Below are 23,537 nucleotides of genomic sequence, written 5' to 3' on the forward strand. Positions count from 1 at the left end.
AGGATATTTTGGGTCTTCTGGGTATTTTAGGTCTTTGTGGTCTTCAAGGGTCTTCAAGATATTTTGGGGTGTTTTGGATCTTTTGGGTCCTCTTGATATTTTGGGTCTTTTGCATCTTCAGGGTCTTTGGGGACTTTAACGGTCTTCAGGGTCTTTTTGGTATTTTGGGTCTTTGTGATCTTATGGGTCTTCAGGGTATTGTGGGTCTTTTGGGCCCTGTGGGTCTTTTAGGTATTTTGGGTCTTTGGGGTCTTCATGGGCTTCAGGGTGTTTTGACTATTTTTGGTGTTTTGGGTTCTTTGGGGTATTTTAGTCCTTTTGGGTACTTTCAGTTTTTTAGGATATTTGGGATATTTTGGGTCTTTAATGGTCTTCGGGGTATTTTGGGTCTTCGTGGTCTTTTGCGTTTTTGGAGTATTCAAGGTCTTTTTGGTATTTTGGGTCTTTGTGATCTTTGGGGTCTTATGGGTTTTCATGGTCTTTTGGGTTCTTTGGGGTATTTTGGTCCTTTTTTGTGTTTTCAATATTTAAGGATTTTTGGGGTCTTTTGCAATATTTGGGGCCTTTTGGGTCTTTAAGGGTTTTCGGGGTCTTTTGAGTCTTTGGCGTCTTTTGCGTCTTCGGGGTCTTTTGAGTCTTCAGGGTCTTTTGGGACTTTAAGGTTCTTCAGGGTCTTTTTGGGGTCTTTGTGGTCTTCAGGGTGTTTTGAGTCTTTGGGTTATTTTGGGCGTTTTGGGTTCTTTGGGGTATTTTGTTCCTTTTGGGTATTTTCAGTGTTAAAGGATATTTGGGGTATTTTGGTTGTGTTGGGTCTTTAAGGGTCTTCGGGTTCTTTTGTATCTTAGGGGTCTTGGTGGTCTTAAATATCTTGGGGGACTTAAAGGGTCTAAGGGATCACGGCAGTCTAAAGGGTCGAAAGGTATATTCCATCAACATGTAATTGATAGACGTACATAATTATTAGACAGGATGCAACCGGCGTTCAAACAGTACGTAATTGATTAGACATCTAATCACAGTTTCATGGCTTCCTGTGAGGACATACCTCTGTGGCTTCACGGACTGTGTTTTTCGGTTATATACACGAGTGAGATACCCATGCCAAGCACGGGTGGGAGGCCAGAAGCAAACAGGCAATGCAGATACGGGTGAATGCTAAAGCATGAAACCAATAAATTCCACATTCCTGTAGCAGTGTAGCGCCTTCAGTTGCACATCAGACATGGACAGCAAGTTCGTGAAGGACTTCCATGAAAAACGTACCCGTTTGTTTGCGAACTGGTATGTTCACGTATAGAAACATCGATCGTGGATCCGTGGCGAATCTGCATATGGCGATCCGTGAAGTTCACGTTTAGAAGGTAGAAACCATCACGGCATGTCGTCATTTACCTGAACTCGATATCTCTTTTTTCATTCTAAACAACATAACTCCAATCACACCTTATCACAAAATAAACTTTTAACAACATTGTTAATGTTTCCTTCATTGTAAAAACTACCAAGTCAACAGTAAAAGGATTTTGAGCCGATAGGTGTTACGGCCTCGGCAAGATCGATGGAGACAGCGATCTGTTGGCTTATACACCGCCCAAATAGCTATGTGGAATTCTCTCATGTAGAGATTAAACCCACGTCGTTTGAACTTTGGCCGAGGTCATTATTTACTTTTAATGTTGTTTATATACGAATCAAAAAGAAGATAATTGGTTTTGGGTCATCCTTTCCACATATCTCGTGGGATTGTGAGTTGGAGAGACGGCTGTGATGGCGGGGAGGGGGTTGGGATTCTCTCAAGCGGGGATTCAACCCATGTCCTTATAAAAGGTCTTTGTCCGAGGTCACCAAGCAGATGTGCAGCGATCGGTGGAGCCGTTTGTGCGGCACCCGGGAAAATAACGTTATGCGGGAGTCCAAACCTGAAAATGCTGGAGGCCAAAGCTGAAATTGGAAAAACAATATAGCCTATTTTACTCGAGGAGATCCCACGATTACCCACCAAAAATAACGTTGCGATCGGTTCAGCCGTTTTTGCGGTACCTTCGAACGGATAGACGGACGGACGGACGGACAGACAGATGGACGGACATTTGGTGAATTATAGTAAGATAATTCTTACTTATCTTACTATAGATAAGTGTCTTATCCAGGCAACAATATCTCTCTACTTTCAAGACTGAACTCTCAAAACTGTCTCCCTCCTCCAAATCCTGGTGGCATCTGGTCAAATCTGTTTCTCGTGTTTGTTCCCCTTCCATCCCCTCCCTTACCTCAAATGGCTACACAGCTGACACTGCACGTGACAAAGCCGAATACCTCAACTCTGTGTTTGCCTCAAAATCTTGTGTCCCAAACCCATTGCTCTGTGTACCCACCTTACCCACCAGCTGCTCCTGGACTTTGTGTCCTTCTCTATTGACAAGGTGGAGAAGTTTCTGTCAAACCTTGACTGATTCTGCTACTGGACCAGATGCCATCAGCCCATGGGACCTAAAATCCTGCTCTGCCGGTCTATCACACCCTCTCTCCGATTCTTCACCCTTTATTTTGCTCAAGGTCATCTGCCATCAGCTTGGAAATCAGCCAACATTACTGCTTTACACAAAAACGGTGCAAAAACAGATCCTTGCCACCATAGACCAATCGGCCTGCTCCCAAAACCAGCAAGATCATGGAATCCATCATCTTCTGACACTAAATCCTCCCTCTTCTCCAATGGCTTGATATCTGATCATCAATTTGGATTCAGACCAGGCCACTATACTCTGGACATGCTGTTTTTGCTGTCTCAATAATGGATGGAGGTCCTCAACACCAAACAGGAAATCAGAGTCGTCTCCCTTGACATATCCCATGCCTCTGCTCACCAAGCTCTCCTCTAATGGTATCCATGGAAATCTCCACGCATGGCTCGTGGACCTCCTCTCCTGTCGTAGTCTAATTGTGGCTCTAAATGGAATTCTCTCATCTCCTCTTCCTGTCCAGGCAGGTGTTCTGGTCCCTGTGCTTTTTTTGGTCTTCATTAATGATCTCTCCGACTATCTGGAAAATATTCTCTATAATTTTGCTGATGACTCCACTCTCTGCCCCTCCTTATCTCAAACATCAGATCGGCAGGCAGCAGCCTCTTCACTCTCTGCAGACCTGGATAAAATCACAAACTTGTCAAACAAGTGGAATATGTCTTTCAATCCTGATAAATCTCACACTCTCACTATGTCTCTCCGAAAAAACCGTCTAGAAAACCCTCCCATCTACTTTCTCAACAATCCTCTTGAAGAAGTTCTGTTACTCAAGCCTTTGGTTCTCACTATCTGCCATGATCTTTCCTGGGAAAACCACATTTCCAAGCTGGCCTCTAAAGCCAGTCGCCGAATGGGCATCCTCCGTCGTGCGAAGTCCTTCCTTGGCACTTCTGAGCTCCTCACCACATACAAAGCTTTCATCCGCAGCTCTGCTCTGCACATCTGGTGGATGAGAGTCCAGTCGACTCCAACAGCATGGGCGGAAGACGGTGATTTCCCCAACGCCCAGCAGAGGGACGGAGAGGAGTGGCAACCCCCCGTCTAGACCACACACTTACTTGTGTATACCAGCCATAAAAGGCAATATGATGGCATACACCATCATTGCCCGAGGAGACTCGACATCATCAATGGATACTGCTCTCCCCTCTGGGCTGGTGCTCCTTCCTCACACGTCGCTCGGCTTCACTCTGTAGAAACCAAAGCTTTCAAAATCATTGGTATCTCCTGCGATGAAGCTGATTCTGAGGACCTTTCACTCACTCACTGCATGTCTTCTACCGACTCCTCTCCGGCCTACCTTCCCCTGCTCTGTCTGTGCTCTGCCCCCTACTTTTCCTTCAGGACGCACAAGATCTTCCAGCAACCCTCTTCTGGTGAAACTGCCAAAATTAAGACTCTGCTCACCTTCACTTTTTCATTCCTCTTTTCTCCCGCCTCCCTCACTCTATTCAATTCCTCTCCTCCCTTCAGATCTTTAAAACTGCTGTTTACCACCATCTCTTATCCTCCCTCATCCAAAACCTTGATCTTTTCTATGCCCCATTAATCCACCCCAAATCTACCTCCTTCAAATTCCATTTTCTTTCATGAAAGTCCTTGATATGTCCATCTTCTTTGTCCTGTGTATCCCACCCCAGCCCTCTCGCTTCCACAGATCTCCCGATGTCCATTTTCTCTCCTGTTGTGCTTCACTCACTTCCCCCCTCCCCCCTTCACCCCATCCTCTTGTTCTCCCAGCTGCCTTTATTATGTGTTATATGCCTTAGCTCTTACACGAGCCTCGTCTTCGTATACAAAAAAACTTAACTTATCAATTTATTTAAAAAAAACACCTGGTGTTGGCTTAGTGGTTAGGGTGCCGGTTTGGGATCCTAGGATCCTGGGTTCGAATCCCGGTCGATCGCTGAATTAACGTCAGGGGGGTTGACTCAGCCTGTCATCCTTCCGAGGTCGGCAAATTGAGTACCAGCTTGCTGGAATGAATGATCACGATGTGTACCCAGATTTAGAATAGGTACATCGTATCCCTGCGCATCGTAAGAGGCGACTAAAGGGTTAGCGTCAGGAAGGGCATCCGGCCATAAAAACATTGCCTCAAACAGGGAACCGAGATTGTCATGGGGCCCGCAAGGCTAACCCCCGCTCTAGCGGGGAAAATGGCCTTAAAACGATCATTCATTCATTCATTATCAATATATTAAAAGAGCTAGTCAGACATTTATTAATACAGCACTGAACTTATCAATAGACTTAAAAGAACTAGTCAGACGTTTACTAATACAGGGAGCTCCAGTTAACAGATTTTAAAAAAGTTTTCTTTTATATCACAAAACAACACCAAATATAATTGGTAAAATACAATATGAATAGTAAAAATATTATTGAAGAGATATTTATATAAATACTTTATTTTTGAAAATACCTTTTTCAGTGGTTGATAGGACATACAGGTGCAGCATGTAGAAAATCCGTTATGAGCACCGTTTGATATTTTGAACAAGTTTGATTCAGAGGTAAGTAGGGTGGCCATCGTGGTTGATGGACATCTTGTATGTCAGGTAAGATGTGCATGATTTAATGTATTATCATATCATGGAATGTATAATGGGAGTTGTGACGATGTGATAATACATTAAATCCTCTAGCAAATAAAGTTAAATAGTGATGTTGCATTGATGGGTTCACTGCCTGGACTGGACGTAACCGAGGTTGTGGATCTACTGATGTACCATCTATTGATGTGGATGTGTGACTGAGGTTGTGGATCTACTGATGGACCATCTATTGATGTGGATGTGTGACTGAGGTTGCGGATCCGCCGTCGGGGAGGATCTGGGCTGAAAGGATCAAAACCTCGAGGAATAACGGTGCCAGCTGATAATCTGTGCGGTCGGGAAACCAGTCAGTTGTTTACAGGTTGTTGTTCTTACTTTAGGTAAGGGAGCTATGTTTTGCGGTTTACATTTTAAATAAAGTTGAAGACAGGATGTTGTGAAATCAGCATCATTTACAGCAATCAAATGTTACAGCAATCAAATTCACAGCAAATGTTGCACGTCTTTGACTTTGACAAAGCATGTACTGTAATGTATTTGTTACTTGTTTAATTTAATAATTGCGATTTTGTTGTTGTTGATGTTACAGCACTGGGACAACGGCCGCGGTGTGCCAGTGCTGTAGCGTACGCGGCGTTTGATCGGCATCTTGGCAGCCAGATCCTGCAGGTACATCAGCACCAACATCTGCACAGTACCAGCACTTTAAACATTCCAATCCTAATTATTCTCGTAAATGAAGCAGCAAGAAAATGAGGAGGAAACTCAAAGTAAAATATAACATTGGAGCTAATATTTCTGTTACTTTTTTATTTTTACAAGTTGTTTCTTTTTCTTCTATCCAATACCGATGCCCGTGGAAGAGCAAGGTTACAGAGGGCGAATTGGCAATGGACTGGCAGTAGGGCATTGGAACTACAGACTAACAACATGCAACAGACCCTAACAACATGAAATGGAAAGAAGCTGGCAGAGAGGGAGAGACGGAGAGAAAAATAATAATTCTATATAGGGGAAACATTCACCTGCAAGTAGCATTGGCTTAGGTCGGGTTAATGAGGTAGAAACAATAATTGTTAGTAGGGATTGGGGATGACATGAGATGGTTGTGCACTACCTCTGGCAACCCTCCTCCCTCTGTCGTTTGGCTTCTTCTTGAGCCTCAAAAATTGTGCATAAAAAAACGTTCATTTGTCCACTATCTGCTAACGTCTTTTTTTGTATGCAGTTGCTTAGGCACATGGAAGAGCTCAATCACTGAGGGGTTTACGTGCTGACAGGGATAAGGGAAGGACAAGTAGATGAGAGATTGACAACAAGCAAAGCTCCCACGTAAACATGAGGATTTGCCATAAAGTGACGGTAAAATGATTGAATACTTGAGTAGGGCCATACAGATTCCGGAAGAAGGTTCCAGACAAGCTGAGGGTAAAGTCAGGGGGTGGGGAGAGGACAAAGGATTGGAGGTGAGCTGTCAGTCTGGATTTGCTAAGCAAACATGGAGTGAGTTGGATGACGAGCATGTTTGCCTAAGTCTTTCATGCCATATAGGTTTTCTTTTTTTTAAAGAGTGACTAAAGGCCCATATACATAAATGACATGCAACACAAGGACACAACAAGACAGCATTGTACATTTGCATGGATTATAAGTACATTGGAAGGTGATAGAGAAACAAACACAGGATATTGAATTTCAACGTGCAATGCCAGCAATATATGAACTACGTGACTGCATGGGATGATGTACCGTGCGGCACGCTACAACATATGTTATTACTCAAGTGAGCAGGTACGTGTTGTTTGCTGTGTGAGTAAATTTAAACAACAACTAGAACGGTACTCGGAAGAGAGCATGCCTCCGCCAGGCTGAACAGGTGGCATTTTGTATCCCACTGATAGTCCAGATCTGGATCCGGACCTGAACCAAAATCTAATCGGTTTATTCTTGTCACCTAACCAACTCATCCACCAAATTTTGTCATAAGTCATCCACATCTTTTTGAATTATCATGCGATGTATCGTTTTTGGCCCTATCACTCGAATGGTGAAGGATCACTAAAAATTCTCGGATCCAGATCCGGATCTTCACCAAAATAGAATCATTTCGTCCTTGTCACATACCCAAACTCTCCACCGAATTTTCTCTGAATCCGTCCTCACCTTTTTGAGATATCCTGTTCACAAACAAACAGACAGACAGACAGACAGACAGACAGGGGTGAATACATAACTTCATCCTCCTTTGGTGGTGGAAGTAATAACACATATGGATGTTCGTCCCTGCTCCACCCACACCCGCACTATCCTCTTCCCCCTACCCTATGTAAGCAACATTTCAGAAGCCATGGCACCAGCCAAGTTTAATCTTCCGAGCTGGAAGCATCCATTTTTTTTTTAAATATAAAAGTGTCGCTCATGGAAGAGCAGAGCAACAGAGGGGAATGACTCAACAAATATGAACCACAGCTTGAGGGAAGGAGATGCAAGTAAAAGGAGGACATGATCAGTCCCAGTAGATGTAGAAAGGTTTACATAGGGAGAGACGTAGGTAGAAAAGGGAGAGTAGAAGAGGTTTTCTTTTGTATATATTGGGCATAGGGCTGGCAGGACAGCTCAGAAGTATCCATAGTATATTTGGACTGTGTACCCTGGGTTTGATTCCCGTCCAAAGTATAAACCTTCACCTTGGTGTTTCTCAGGCAGGGTGTTGTTGCATCAATGAGTGCACCATCCTCAAGGAGGACATTAAGCCTCAAGGAGGACTATCTGCTATTGTTTGGTGGATGTTAAGGATCCCACCGTGTCTTTTGCATGATGAAGTCATAGTGTGTGAGCACCCTAGCCTAACTACAAATTCATTTTGTGACCACCTAGGTCCAAGAGGAAGGTCAATGGTAAACCATCTAATGTACTCCTTGTCCAGTGACTGCTTCAGCAGCTACGGTGCTCTGGAAAGAAAACATTGACATTGGATGGGATTAAGTAGGGATAAGAAAAAGTATTGGAAGGAGTGATGTGGGTAGGGAGCAAAAATTGTGTTGGAGAAGAGCGAGTTGGAGCAAAATAATTTGGACGGCAATAAAGAAAGCCAGATGACATGTGACCAACGATACCACCTGGAAAGATAACACAGCAGCAAATACACACAGATGTGTGGGACTCGCAGGTACAGTAATGGACACAGGAACATTTTACAATGTTTAAACAAACTTAAAAAACAGAAGGACACCACCCGATCGACCGAAGGTTTTGAAGAGCGAAGGACACGCCATCCGCCCGGTTCAGGCGAGCACCCAAATTGGATAACTTTTCATCTCTTGGCAGAAGGAATTGCGAGTAGCCAATCAGCCGTCATTTTCTTTGGAGACTGTTGATATAACGGCATCGTGAACCAATCGTTTCAGCCGGTATCCACACGTTCACTTTGTTTTCATTTTTCCTTCCTTTTTTTTTTGGTCTGTGCTTGAGTTTCTATTTTCCACAACTCCTTGTGAGCTGTGAAGCAGTAAAGTGAGTTTGTTCAACAATCTGGTCGAACATTCTTCAAAAGCATTCCAACAATTAACTTCTTGCATCTGCTCTGCCCTGACAAAAAATCTCTTATGATCTCTCACGAGAAGCAATTGAAATCCAATGAGCACCTCCTCAGGTCTCACATCATAGTCCCTTGAAGCAGAGTAGGGGAAACCGAGGCATATTGGGACATCTCTTACCAATTCGACAAATGCTAATGTTGACATACATATATATATACATATATATATATATATGAGGACCTCGACTGAGGACTCGGTCAGTGAGGCACACTTGTGACCAGGTGTGTTTTGTAATTATGTTTGTGCTGGTGCTACCAGTGACTCCCAGGAAAGACTGGGTGGTGACCAGGAAGAGGCTGGTGATGCTGGAGAGACAGCATCGGGGGCAGGTGGCCTTGTAAGCCATTTTGCCAAGCTGCATGGTTTGGATTGTGTGGCACCCATAATTTGCAGTGTTGGTAAAGAATAGAGAACACCTCAAGGGCTCTCCAAGAGGTGGGGTGGAAGATGGGCCCAAATGGACACATAAAACGGATAAAGACCCCCATACTGATTTTGACAAGCGAGAACGAATTGTGGATGCAAGTCTGGTAAGGTGCTATTGTGGACTTGAGTTTGAATCCATCAGAGGGTTGAGGATCCATCAGGCCCTCCCGTGCATGGGAGTGATTGTGTGGGAGAGGTTGGTCTATGGTGTGATGGTATGCGTGAGGAAGCATGGCAAGTTCGAGAGAAGTGTGGGTGTGGACGTGAGTTTGAGTCGGTGAGACGATTGCATATCCATCAGAGCCGGATGGATTGTGTGCATAAGGTGGGTGAGGAGGAGGTACAGCAACACAGTGCCTTTGAAAAGGGGGAATGTAAGACGACCGGGAGAAACAGCCAGGTAGCAAGCCACAGTGTTGTATGTCATGGGGTTGTACTTCAGCAGAGAGATGTGTGGAAGAGAGTGAAATGGCCAGGCATGGGAGAAAGGGGAGTATGGGAGAGAATGGATGGGGTGGTGTGTGGGGCACTTCAGAGGTTGAAAGGAAGGGTGGAAGAGAGATTGAGAAAGATGAATGAGATTGTGTTTGAGTATGCATGTGTCACGTTTGGCATGAAAGAGTGTGTAGAGAGGGGTAAGAAGGAGGCACGTTTGAGCAGGAGGCAGAGGGAGATCCATGAGTTGCAAATGGAGTTGAGGAGCTTGAATGGAAGATGGAAAAGGGCAGTGGAAGAGAAGAGGAATGGGCTTGTGGTGTTGACGAAGCAGGTGAGGGCGAGCTTGGTGAAGTTGAAGAGAGTGGAAAGGATGAAGAGGCGAAGAAAGGAGAGGAAGAGAAAGAGGTTCTTTGAAAGAGATTCAGTCTTGATCTCGTGTATTGAAGGTACCAAAGGAAGAGTTGGAAAGGTCACATGCATGTCACGTACGCAGACACAAGGAGGGACGAAGTGGTGGAGGACATCAAAGGCTTGGTTAGACCGACAGAGCCAGGTTCCATTTAATTTGTCAGAGCCAAAATGTCTGAGGTTGAGGTAGTTTTGAGGAAGGCATGGCATTGGCTCCAGGACCAAGTGGAGTGCCATACAAGGTGTTTAAGAGTTGTGAAGGCATCAGGCAGTATCAGTGGAAGGCTCTGAAGGTGGTATGGAGGCAAGGAGTGGTGCCCAGTCAATGGAGTATGGTGGAAGGAGTTTATATTCCAAAGCAGGAGGAGGCTGTGACACTTGAGCAGTTTAGACCAATATCATTGCTCGATGTGGATGGGAAGATATTGATGGGTGTCTTTGCGGCACGGCTCTCACGCTTCATCAGAGAGAATGGTTTTGTGGAGAAGGCAGAAATACCAGGATCACCAGGGTGCATTGAACACTCTGGTAAGTGTTACAGGCAATGGTCTGGCAAGTGTTCCAGGTGGCAAAGAGGCAAAGGAAGGATGTTGCAGTGGAATGGGTGGATTTGGAGAATGCATATGAGTCAGTGCCGCATGTCCTGATCAGGTATGCCATGGATTTATTTTGGGTGCCACGGATATTTAGGGATTTTTTGATGGCATATTATGATCAGTTTTGGATGCAGTTTGTGACACAGTCCTATGTAACAGAGTGGCAGAAGTTGGAAGTGGGGATCCCAATGGGATGTACCTTCTCCCCCATTTTGTTTGTGATGGTTATGGAGTTGTTGATACGTGCGGTGAGTGGACATGGGACAGAAGTGGAGCTAGCCCCTGATCAAAGTTTGTCAGTGATGTTTGCATTCTTGGATGACCTGACAGTTGTCCAACAGTCGGCTGATGCAGCAGTAGAGGTATTGGGACGACTGGAAAGGTTGATGAGGTGGGAAAGAATGGGCTTTAAATCAAGAAAGTCGAGGATTGTGATGGTGAGACGAGGAGTGGTGGATAACATGCATAGGTTTGAGCTGGGAGGGGAGGTTGTTCCAATGTTCCATCATTGACGGAGGCCCCTGTGAAGAGTTTGGGAAGATGGTATACAGTGGAGCTGAATGATGTGGGAAGGGCAGAGGAGGTGAGGAACAAGCCTATGAGAGGTTTGAAGAGGATTGATGGATGTGCTTTACCAGGAAGTTGAAGGTATGGTGTTTGAAGTTTGGATTGATGCCACGAGTATTGTGGCCATTGATGATTGAAATATGAATGAATGAATGATCGTTTTAAGGCCATTTTCCCCGCTAGAGCGGGGAGATGTATTGATATTGATGATGTATGATATTGCGATTGGGCATGAAGAGAGGATGGAGGTTATGATGAGCGGGTTTGTGAGGAGGTGGTTGGGAGTGCCATGCTGTTTGACGAACATTGCCTTTTATGGTCATGGTGGAAAACTCCGGTTTCCCTTGACATCATTAACCAAGGAGTTTAAGGTGGTGAGGGTGCGGGAGTTCATGATGTTGCAGGATTCGAGTGATTCAGTGGTAAAGAATGCTCTCTCAGAGAAGAAGGGAAGTCGGAAGTGGAATGCAAGAGCAGAGGTGGGTGAGATGGAGGAGCGGTTGCAACAGGAGGAGGTCGTGGGGATGGTACAGCACGGGAAGCATGGCTTGGGGTGGATGAAGCATGAGCGATGGGGAAAGGAATGTGTGAAAGAGAGGAGGAAGATGGTTGAGAGGGAGGTGAGGAGAAAGGAGGAGGAAGGGAGATATGTGAAAGCATATTCAGTATTCCAACAGCAAAATATTCCTGCAGGTCACACAAGATTTGCCAGCAACCCTCTTCTGGTTAAACTGCCAAAATCAAGACTCTCTGCTCACCTTCACTCTTTCATTCCTCTTTACTCCCGCCTCTGGAACAAACTTCCTCACTCTCTTCAATCCCACTCCTTCCTCCAGGTCTTTAAAACAGCTGTACACCACCATCTCTTATCTTCCCCCATCCAAAAACCTTGATCTTTTCTACCCACGTTAATTCACCCCAGATCCACTTTTTTTAAATAGCGACTTCTTTCCTGGAAGTCCGAGCAGTCGATGTGTTTTATACCTCTCCCATCCCCCCCCCCCCACCCCCCACCCCATTCCCATGCCTCCTCCCTCCAAGCCCTCTTCCTCCCACAGATCTCCCGATGTCCCTGTTCTCTGCTGTTGCCCTTGTGTGCTTCCCTCCCTCTCCCCATCTTGTCCCCCGCTCCCTTTATTGTATGTTTTGTGTGTCGGCTTTTTTTTTTTTGTGATTGATGTTAGCTCTTACACGAGCCTCGATCTTGTATAGCAAAAAAATAAAAATAAAAAGCAGTTGGACAGGCACAGCAAGGTGCTTGGACGTGGTGGGAGGGTGTACAGGTGAGGACATTGAAGTGGCAAGAGATTTGGAGGGGTTTTTTTTTTTTTTTTTTTTTGTTTATTTGTATACAAGATCGAGGCACGTGAAAGTGCGAACATTTATCACACAGAAAGACAAACCGACAAACCGACACATAACCGACAAACCGACACATAGAACAAATAACATCGGGAGCGGTAGACAAGATGGGAAGAGAGGGGGAAGGACACAAACACAACATTTGAGAGCAGGAACCGAGAGACATGGAGACATCGAGAGATCTGTGGGAGGGAGAGGGCTTTGGGGGGGAGGCATGGGAAAGGGGGTGGGAGAGGCATAAAACATATGGACACTGCCAGGACTACCAGGAAAGAAGTTGGAATTACAAACAAGGTGGATCTGGGGTGAATTAGTGGGGGTAGAAAAGATCAAGGTTTTGGATGGGGGAAGATAAGAGATGGTGGTGAACAGCTGTTTTAAAGACCTGGAGGGAGGAGTGGGATTGAAGGGAGTGTGGGAGTTTGTTCCAGAGGCGGGAGAAAAGAGGAATGAAGGAGTGAAGGTGAGCATAGAGCCGAGATTTCGGCAGTTTAACCATCAGAGGCTCGCTGGCAGATCTTGTGCGACCTGTAGGAATATTTGGGGGACAGAGCACAGAGAGAGCTGGGGGAGCAAGGCCGGAGAGGAGTCGGTAGAAGACGGAAAGACCACCAACCTGCCTGCGGTGAGTGAGTGAGAGGCCCTTGGAGTTAGCTTCATCGCGGGAGATTCCAATGATTCTGAATGCTTTGCTTTCAACAGCGTGAAGACGAGCTAGGTGTGAGGCAGGAGCACCAGCCCAGAGGGGAGAGCAGTATTCCATTGAGCTGCGGATGAAAGCCTTGTATGTGGTGAGGAGCTCAGGTGTGCCAAGGAAGGACTTCGCACGACGGAGGATGCCCAGTCGGCGACTGGCTTTGCAGGCCAGCTTGGAAATGTGGTTTTCCCAAGAAAGATCATGGCAGATAGTGAGACCCAAAAGCTTGAGCGACAGAACTTCTTGGAGAGGATTGTTGAGAAAGTAGATGGGAGGGTTGTCCAGTCGATCTTTTCGGAGAGACATAGTAAGAGTGTGAGATTTGTCAGGATTGAAAGACATGTTCCACTTGTTTGACCAGTCTGTGATTTTGTCCAGGTCTTCAGAGAGTGAGGAGGCTGCAGACTGCCGATCTGAGGGAAGAGGAATGGAGCGGCAGAGAGTGGAGTCATCAGCAAAGAGATAGAGAGGATTTTCCAGAGAGTCGGAGAGATCATTGATAAAGACCAGAAAAAGCACAGGGCCCAGCACACTGCCTTGGGGAACTCCAGCCTGAACAGGAAGGGGAGATTAGAGAAATCCATTCAGGGCCACACGTTGACTACGACCAGAGAGGAAGTCCGCAAGCCATGCATGGAGATTTCCATGGATACCATAGGAGTAGAGTTTGGTGAGCAGAGCTGGGTGCCAGACCGTATCGAAGGCACGTGATATGTCGAGGGAGACAGCTCTGATTTCCTGTTTGGCATTGAGGACCTCTATCCATTGTTGAGATGGAGCCAATATTGTTGACTTTCCTGTTACGGGCAACATAAGATGTGCTTCCATCACCAGTAAACTTGAGATTGTGGGGATTGTTGCAGGAGGAGAGATGTTCTTTGTGTGGAGGTTTGGGAACGGTGCAGCATGCGCTGAGTGCATTTTTAGTGGCATTGGCAGAAGGAAGATACAAGAGGCGACATGATCAGGTGCTGGCGGTGGTGGTGCAGATGGTGCAACAGGAGGTGCTGAGGTCGAGAGAGAGAAGAGTGGAGAAGGAGACCGATGGGGGAGAGGTGTTGTTTGTCAAAGAGCGCCAAGTGGTAAGAGGTGGAAAGAGGAGGCGGAAAGCAAGAGGGCTGTCAGATGCTTGTGATTGGCCGTGGTGGCAGACCTAACGCCGCAATTGGTATTCCCAGAGGAGATCTGTGTGACAAAGTTGCGGCCTGACATTGTCATCTGGTCAAGTGTAGTAAGACAGGTCATCTTAGGGGAATTTGGCTGTACCTTGGGAAGAGAACATGGAGGAGGTGCATAAGAGCAAGAGAGGAAAGTACAGTGAGCTGGAGGCAGAGTGTCGGGAGAAGGGTTGGTGAGTTTCATGTCAGCCAGTTGAGGATATATTGGCAATTCTATTCTGCCTTTCTTGCTCGGCTTGGAGTGTGTGGGACAGATTGGACCAGGTTGCCTTGAAAGGCTCACTTTGCATATGGATTAAGTTTATTGAGGTGCGTCGGTGTAGGTTGAGGTTTTGTGTGCTGGGTGTGGTTTCTTTGGTGTATGAGTGATTGGGTGAGGGGCTGTGGATTCTGCGAGTGGAGGCGGTTTTGTTGTTGTAGTTGTGGTCTGACTGGCTGGGGGTGGGGGTATGTACGCATCCATGTGGAGTTGTATGTGCCCCTGCTGGCCCACCTGAGCTGACCGTATCGAGGTTGAAGGGCAGAAACTGGATGAGGCTGAGGACCTCGACCTCGACTGAGGACCCGGTCAGTGAGGAACACTTGTGACCAGGTGTGTTTTGAAATTATATGTACGTGTATATATATATACGTACATATAATTTTAATTATATGTACCTGGTGTGCCAGGTGAAATGAGCATATATATATATATATATGCGCCGTAAGGGGGGGGGGAAGTTAGGATGATTCCAAGGGCCCTGCACTGACGGGCCCTAAAAATTATTCGAACATGAGGTAAAAATGTGCGCACGTGCTTCATAGGGGCCCATTGTGATAACTTTTCATGGGGCCCAAAATCCCTGGCGGCGCCCCTATATATATATATATATATATATATATATATATATATATATATATATATATATATATATATATATATATATATATATATATATATATATATATATATATATATATATATATATGTACATACATATATATATATAATATATATATATATAAAATAATAGGCGAAGGTGATTCTGTCTATCTGTCTGTCTGTCTGTCTGTCCGTGGGTGTGGCTTACTCCGTTTACAGAGTAGCTCCACCCATTCTTGGAGAGGCTTCATGTAAACAAATATCCACCATTTTATTAACTCGAATAGCTTTGAGGCCTGTTTAGTTAGGCCCGTGCTGTCTTTCTTTCTCACACAGGTTTATTTCAACTCAAATTTGATGTATCATTTCATTTTTAACAGTCGCTAACATAGTTTTAGACTCGGTTGAAAAAAAACGGGAAGAGAATCCCATGAAAGTTTCCGTTTGTAGAACGAAATGATTTCTCAAAGGCCTGTAAACTAAAGCCCATTCATTGAGAGTCACTCTCACGATTTTATCTCGAATTCACCATCTGATTTAATTTTTATCGATTGTTTTAGACTCGGTGTCAGAAATAATTGAGAACATTCACGCACACATGGTAAAATGCAGAGATATATATTTTAAAATCGCGCCACAATGATACACGAAAATACACGGCCTAAAATAACAGTCGGGGAAAATGTCGACATTCGATTTTTCGATTTTTCTTTTCCGTTAAGATATATTACTTTTACTTTTGATGACAGTCGTCACAAAAACGACATATATTTCTTTGTTCTTATTTCATTCAACATTATTATCCGGAAGTAAAATGTTTCAGGAAATTACCGATAGATATTTCTTCGTTTTTTAAAATTAGTTATGTGCGCATACACTTTAAATAGGTTTATTTGAAATCTTTAATTTTCACAATGTAATTTACTTGCAATTTGTCATTTGATGATTACGAGACACTTCCTCTTGAGGATCGTGACAATTCATGCGTTGCGTGGAAACTTCCATTTCCAAAATGAATGAGACGGTCGATGAAGAACGCAGACTTGAACAGGATGGAGCAAGAAAACGAATGAGATGGGTGAACGAGTCCGTCGACGAACGTCAATGAAAACCTGAACATGATGCAGCAAGAAAAAGAATTAGACGGGAGAAAAACGAGAGAAACGAGACGGGAAAAAGCCAATTGGAGAGGAGAGTGAGGAGCGATTGGAGAGGCGAGTGAGGAGGGATTGGAGAGGCGAGTGAGGAGGGATTGGAGAGGTGAGTGAGGAGCGATTGGAGAGGCGAGTGAGGAGCGATTGGAGAGGCGGGTGAGGAGCGATTGGAGAGGAGAGTGAGGAGCGATTGGAGAGGCAAGTGAGGTGCGATTGGAGGGGAGTATGAGGAATTGGAGAGGAGTGTGAGGGATTTGAGAGGAGTGTGAGGGATTTGAGAGGAGTGTGAGGGATTTGAGAGGAGTGTGAGGGATTTGAGAGGAGTGTGAGGGATTTGAGAGGAGTGTGAGGGATTTGAGAGGAGTGTGAGGGATTTGAGAGGAGTGTGAGGGATTTGAGAGGAGAGGGATTGGAGAGGAGTGTGAGGGAGTGTGAGGGATTGTAGAGGATTGTGAGGGATTGGAGAGGAGTGTGAGGGATTGGAGAGGAGTGAGGGATTGGAGAGGAGTGTGAGGGATTGGAGAGGAGTGTGAGGGATTGGAGAGGAGTGTGAATGGTTGGAGAGGAGTGTGAGGGGTTGCAGAGGAGTGTGAGGGGTTGCAGAGGAGTGTGAGGGGTTGGAGATGAGTGTGAGGGGTTGGCGATGAGTGTGAGGGTTTGGAGAGGAGTGTGAGGGATTTGAGAGGAGAGGGATTGGAGAGGAGTGTGAGGGAGTGTGAGGGATTGTAGAGGATTGTGAGGGATTGGAGAGGAGTGTGAGGGATTGGAGAGGAGTGAGGGATTGGAGAGGATTGTGAGGGATTGGAGAGGAGTGTGAGGGATTGGAGAGGAGTGAGGGATTGGAGAGGAGTGTGAATGGTTGGAGAGGAGTGTGAGGGGTTGTAGAGGAGTGTGAGGGGTTGGAGATGAGTGTGAGGGGTTGGAGAGTAGTGTGAGGGGTTGGAGAGGAGTGTGAGGAGTTGGCGAGGCGTGTGAGGGGTTGGAGAGGAGTGTGAGGGGTTGGAGAGGTGTGAGGGGTTGGAGAGGAGTGTGAGGGGTTGGAGAGGAGTGCGAGGAGGTGTTGGAGAGGAGTGCGAGGAGGTGTTGGAGAGGAGTGCGAGGAGGTGTTGGAGAGGAGTGCGAGGAGGTGTTGGAGAGGAGTGCGAGGAGGTGTTGGAGAGGAGTGCGAGGAGGTATTGGAGAGGAGTGCGAGGAGGTATTGGAGAGGAGTGCGAGGAGGTATTGGAGAGGAGTGTGAGGAGGTATTGGAGAGGAGTGTGAGGAGGTATTGGAGAGGAGTGTGAGGAGGTATTGGAGAGGAGTGTGAGGAGGAGTGGCATTGGCGAGGCGTGAGGGTGGAGAGGAGTGAGGGTCACATATTATGTGAAATAAATAAATTCTGTTCATTACACCATTTCTGGATCTGATGAATTGCCAGTAACCATTTTGTAAAATTTAATGTGCAGCATCTAAACAAGACGTCCAAATGTCACACACGTCCATGCCCGTGGGATTCCCACGGGTGACCCCACTAGTATGTATGTATGTATACACTAGTACATATACATATCCATATACATACACACACACAGTCACGTGAAAAAGTAAGTACACCCCATGTAAAGTTTTGACTTTTTCAACATCCAGCTATTTGATCTTAATTTCAACAATATTGAAAGATAAAGGTGGTATAATATAACAAATATCATGAAACATTTACATTTTGTAGTCCATTGTATAATTTAAAGAAACATAAATGCAAATTTCGCTTGTGGAAAAAGTGATTACACCCCTACATTTATCACGACTTCAAATACCTAAAATTAGAATCAGGTGCACCAGCTCAGGTGCAAATGATTAGAACATCGTTAGAGAGGATCTTGGAGGAACCTGTCTTATTTAAACCTCAGACATTTAGTTTGGTTTGCTCTTTGTTCTTGAAGTGTGCGGCGTCACCATGCCTAGATCAAAAGAGCTCTCTGAGGCCTTCAGAAAGAAGGTTATAGATGCCTACGAGTCTGGGAAGGGCCTTAAAAAGATCTCCAAACAATTTGAAATCAATCATTCGCCTGTCCAGAAGATCATCTACAAGTGGAGAAGATTTCAAACAACTGCCAACTTGTTTAGACCAGGCCGCCCCAGCAAGTTCAGCCTGAGAGCAGACCGCAAGATGCTGAAAGAAGTCTCTAAGAACCCCAGAATGTCATCACGGGACCTACAGGTAGCTCTTGCCACTGTTGATGTCAAAGTGCACGAGTCTACCATAAGAAAGAGGCTGCACAAATTTGATCTACATGGGAGGTGTGCCAGGAGGAAACCTTTGCTGTCCAGAAAGAACATCAGGGCAAGACTAAAGTTTGCCAATGAACACCTAGGCAAAGACCAGCACTTCTGGAACAATGTGCTCTGGACAGATGAGTCAAAGGTAGAGCTATTTGGCCACAGGACCAGAAGACATGTTTGGCGAAAACCAAAGACAGCATTTGACCACAATAACCTGATACCAACTGAAAACCATGGTGGTGGAAATATTATGGTTTGGGGCAGCTTTGCTGCATCAGGGCCTGGGCAGCTCACCATCATAGAATCTACTATGAATTCTTCATTGTACGAGAGGGTGCTTGAGGATAATGTGAAGCCATCTGTCGGAAAGTTGAAGCTCAACCGAAGGTGGACCTTGCAACATGACAATGACCCTAAACATACCAGTAAATCCACCAAGGAATGGCTGAAAAGAAAGAAATGGAGGGTTCTGGAATGGCCAAGTCAAAGCCCGGATCTAAATCCCATCGAGATGTTGTGGGGGATTTGAAACGAGCTGTGCATGCAAGAAACCCCTCAGACATCGCACAGCTGAAAGAATTCTGCATGGAGGAGTGGGCAAAAATTTCTCCCAGTCGATGTCAGAGACTGTTAGACAGTTATAAGAAACGCCTACTTGAGGTTGTTTCTGCCAAAGGGGGCAATACCACCTATTAGAGCCAAGGGTGGACTTACTTTTTCCACATGCGAAATTTGCATTTATGTTTATTTAAATTATACAATGGACTACAAAATGTAAATGTTTCATGATATTTGTTATATTATATCACCTTTATCTGTCAATATTGTTGAAATGAAGATCAAATAGCTGTATGTTGAAATATGTTGAAAAAGTCAAAACTTTACATGGGGTGTACTTACTTTTTTTTTCACGTGACTGTGTACATACATACACCAGGGCCAGTCAATAAGTAACCTTAAAATTGCGATATAAGTTCGAGAATGATGTAATGTGTGTAGTTGTAAACGACATATGTTATATCTATGGGTAAGAGTCATGTTTTGCCGATTTTTGATCTGCCAACATTGAGCGTATGACACCAGTGAGGCAGTTCCAAGATGGCGGCTCCCTTGGAAGCATGCACCAGGAAGGAGCAACGTTCTGTCATCCATTTCTTGGGAAGTGAGTGTGTGAATCCCAGTGAAGTCCATCGCAGAATGAAGATGCAATATGGTGATGCATGTTTATCGCTGCAGCAGGTGTATGACTGGGACAGGAAGTTTAAAAGTGGAGTGTCCAGTGTGGCAGACTCTGCTCGCTCGAGCCGGCCTCACACAACCGACATACCAGAAATGGTTGCAGGAGTTGAGCGCGTGTTAAGGGAAAACTGTCGCATTACGCTGGATGAAGTGGTCTCCGAATTGAATATTAGCTATGGTTCCACACCATATCAATCACAATGTGCTGGGTTTCCGCAAAGTGTCTGCAAGGTGGGTGCCGAGACAACTCACATACAAACTGAGTTGTCTAGGCACCCACCTTGCAGACACTTTGCCCCCACCTTGCAGATATACATAATGCCATTGTCTCTCTGTGACTGTCCGTCTACCGTTGTTCCTTATGCACGGACGGCCACATTTTCTAAGTTACAAACTCCAAACTCGAGCTACAAATACAACTTTGTGTTGGGGGTAACATTGGCTATCTGGCCATGTCCTCACACGGGAGTGTGGGTCGCATAAATTCTCTATGTAAATATGTACGGTGTAGCACCACCTGGTGGTGGTGGCAGAGTATTACAATTTCCGTCTTTACCTGGGCAACGCTGAAGTTAAAGCACTCTTTGCAAGGGTAAATTTGTCCTCCTCCCCTCCCCCCAACCCCCTCCCAAAATGGAGCGGCCTGTTAAGGCCTCCCCCCAAAAGATGTATTTGCAGTATATCTCTCCCCCTCACTCTCCCTTCCCCTCCCCTCCCTTCCCTCCCCTTCCACAACAAGAATTGTGACGACTAATTGGTCTGTCAGCGACAAATAGGCTTTTCTAGTAATTAATATAACTGGCCAACATCCGTTCTTGGCCGGTTATATTAATTGTCAATGTATTGGGGCACTTGATGTCATTGGCCAAGAACAGTTGCTCGAGGGCTTGCCCCTTTGCACCCCTCATCCCATTGCACCCCAGTTCCCCCTTTTTCATATCCCATGTGTTTGCGTGCACACACATCACAAAATAATGAGTTGGGAGGTTGTGAATATAAGGAAGATTATTGGTTGAAGGCCTGCATCAAAGGAGAAAATGAAATCGATGGCATTGTCCGGGGTTGCTAGGTGATAAATTGTTGTTTGTGTTGTTTGGTTACAGATGTACCATTCTCTTACATGTTTACAATACATGCCAAAAGCGATGTAGATATCGGGCCATGCCGTTTCGAGGCGGAACATTCTCACGACGTCCTGTTCCGCACTTATTCCACAATTGGTTCTTTGTGGTTCTGAGCTATTTTCATCCTGAAACCATATTCTCTGAACAATTGCTGTCACCGGCATTCTCCCATGAGTCAGGAACATTATGATCTCGCTTGAGTACATTTAGGCAATTTGTCTCTGTGACGTCACCGTTCAGACAATGCGAGCAAATTGAGATTTTTTTTTAACACCTGGATTCACGATGTACTCAATTCAAATTAGATCGGGATAGTTGTAGGAATTTTTTTTTTTTTTTTAAACAAACCAACTACCTGCACACATTCAGACAAGAATGAAAGACGAGACAAGAATTCTATTTTTCTTTAACGATGAGATTCTTCTTGCAGAGCACGTCGAGATGATAACGACCGGAAGATACAACAAATCAATCCATGATTGAGCTTCAGATTTGGTCGAAATCTGATGAGAATTTTCTCAGATCTCATGAGAAGGTCCTGGATGAGGGAGATTTAATGAAAGAATCGCAACAGCACATACACTCTAATCCTCAGTGTTTTGTCTCGACATCGTTATTTAAAATCTCTTTATGGATTCGCCGTTGGCATTGGCTCCAATTGGCATCGTAATCCTCGTTTGTTCGGGTGATGTTCTGTTCACAAAATCTACCTCAGTCATTTACACTAATTATGAAAAGTAAAGCTCACATTTCTCAACGTTCAGACCATTTACCACGTGCTGATCCAGATGCATCGCGCATTGAAGTTGATTTGCATCCGATCATTTTACATCACGTCATTCTGTTTCAATCACCGATCTTTTTTGGTCCCCATCGAGATTCATTATGATATTCAGCATTTTTTATCATAATAACTCCATGACATTAAATATATATATATATATATGACTGTGGACACTCCCGAGGTCTAATATTTCATTTCTTATGTTTCAGCTTTCTTCCTTTCTATGAACAACAATTTTAATCAATCAATGACATTTACTGTATGATTTGGGTTATGCTGGGTGGTTTGGTTATGCTGGGTGGTTTAGTTATGCTGGGTGGTTTAGTTATGCTGGGTGGTTTGGGTTATGCTGGGTGGTTTAGTTATGCTGGGTGGTTTGGGTTATGCTGGGTGGTTTGGTTATGCTGGGTGGTTTAGTTATGCTGGGTGGTTTGGGTTATGCTGGGTGGTTTAGTTATGCTGGGTGGTTTAGTTATGCTGGGTGGTTTGGGTTATGCTGGGTGGTTTAGTTATGCTGGGTGGTTTGGGTTATGCTGGGTGGTTTAGTTATGCTGGGTGGTTTGGGTTATGCTGGGTGGTTTAGTTATGCTGGGTGGTTTGGGTTATGCTGGGTGGTTTAGTTATGCTGGGTGGTTTGGGTTATGCTGGGTGGTTTGGTTATGCTGGGTGGTTTAGTTATGCTGGGTGGTTTGGGTTATGCTGGGTGGTTTAGTTATGCTGGGTGGTTTAGTTATGCTGGGTGGTTTGGGTTATGCTGGGTGGTTTAGTTATGCTGGGTGGTTTGGGTTATGCTGGGTGGTTTAGTTATGCTGGGTGGTTTGGGTTATGCTGGGTGGTTTAGTTATGCTGGGTGGTTTGGGTTATGCTGGGTGGTTTAGTTATGCTGGGTGGTTTGGGTTATGCTGGGTGGTTTGGGTTATGCTGGGTGGTTTGGGTTATGCTGGGTGGTTTAGTTATGCTGGGTGGTTTGGGTTATGCTGGGTGGTTTAGTTATGCTGGGTGGTTTGGGTTATGCTGGGTGCTTAGTTATGCTGGGTGGTTTAGTTATGCTGGGTGGTTTGGGTTATGCTGGGTGGTTTAGTTATGCTGGGTGGTTTAGGTTATGCTGGGTGGTTTGGGTTATGCTGGTTGGTTTAGTTATGCTGGGTGGTTTAGTTATGCTGGGTGGTTTAGTTATGCTGGGTGGTTTAGTTATGCTGGGTGGTTTAGTTATGCTGGGTGGTTTAGTTATGCTGGGTGGTTTGGGTTATGCTGGGTGGTTTAGTTATGCTGGGTGGTTTGGGTTATGCTGGGTGGTTTAGTTATGCTGGGTGGTTTAGTTATGCTGGGTGGTTTGGGTTATGCTGGGTGGTTTAGTTATGCTGGGTGGTTTGGGTTATGCTGGGTGGTTTAGTTATGCTGGGTGGTTTAGTTATGCTGGGTGGTTTAGTTATGCTGGGTGGTTTGGGTTATGCTGGGTGGTTTAGTTATGCTGGGTGGTTTAGTTATGCTGGGTGGTTTGGGTTATGCTGGGTGGTTTAGTTATGCTGGGTGGTTTAGTTATGCTGGGTGGTTTGGGTTATGCTGGGTGCTTAGTTATGCTGGGTGGTTTAGTTATGCTGGGTGGTTTGGGTTATGCTGGGTGGTTTAGTTATGCTGGGTGGTTTAGGTTATGCTGGGTGGTTTGGGTTATGCTGGTTGGTTTAGTTATGCTGGGTGGTTTAGTTATGCTGGGTGGTTTAGTTATGCTGGGTGGTTTAGTTATGCTGGGTGGTTTGG

At 45.2% G+C, this 23,537-nt stretch overlaps 1 protein-coding gene across 1 annotated transcript in view; it reads left to right on the top strand.

Moving 5' to 3' along the window:
- Nucleotides 1-5,659: 5,659 nt before the first annotated feature.
- LOC137437607 (neuronal PAS domain-containing protein 3) overlaps nucleotides 5,660-23,537 on the top strand; it is a gene marked incomplete at its 5' end in the record, with an annotated part of 383,205 nt that continues 365,327 nt past the window's right edge. The window contains one exon of the mRNA XM_068132076.2: nucleotides 5,660-5,752. Within this exon, the coding sequence (XP_067988177.2) occupies nucleotides 5,660-5,752 (93 nt within the window). The remainder of the gene's footprint in view (nucleotides 5,753-23,537) is intronic.

The sequence above is a fragment of the Myxine glutinosa genome, chromosome 12 (assembly GCF_964187855.1).
Source record: "Myxine glutinosa chromosome 12, kmMyxGlut1.1, whole genome shotgun sequence".
Lineage (NCBI taxonomy): Eukaryota > Metazoa > Chordata > Myxini > Myxiniformes > Myxinidae > Myxine > Myxine glutinosa.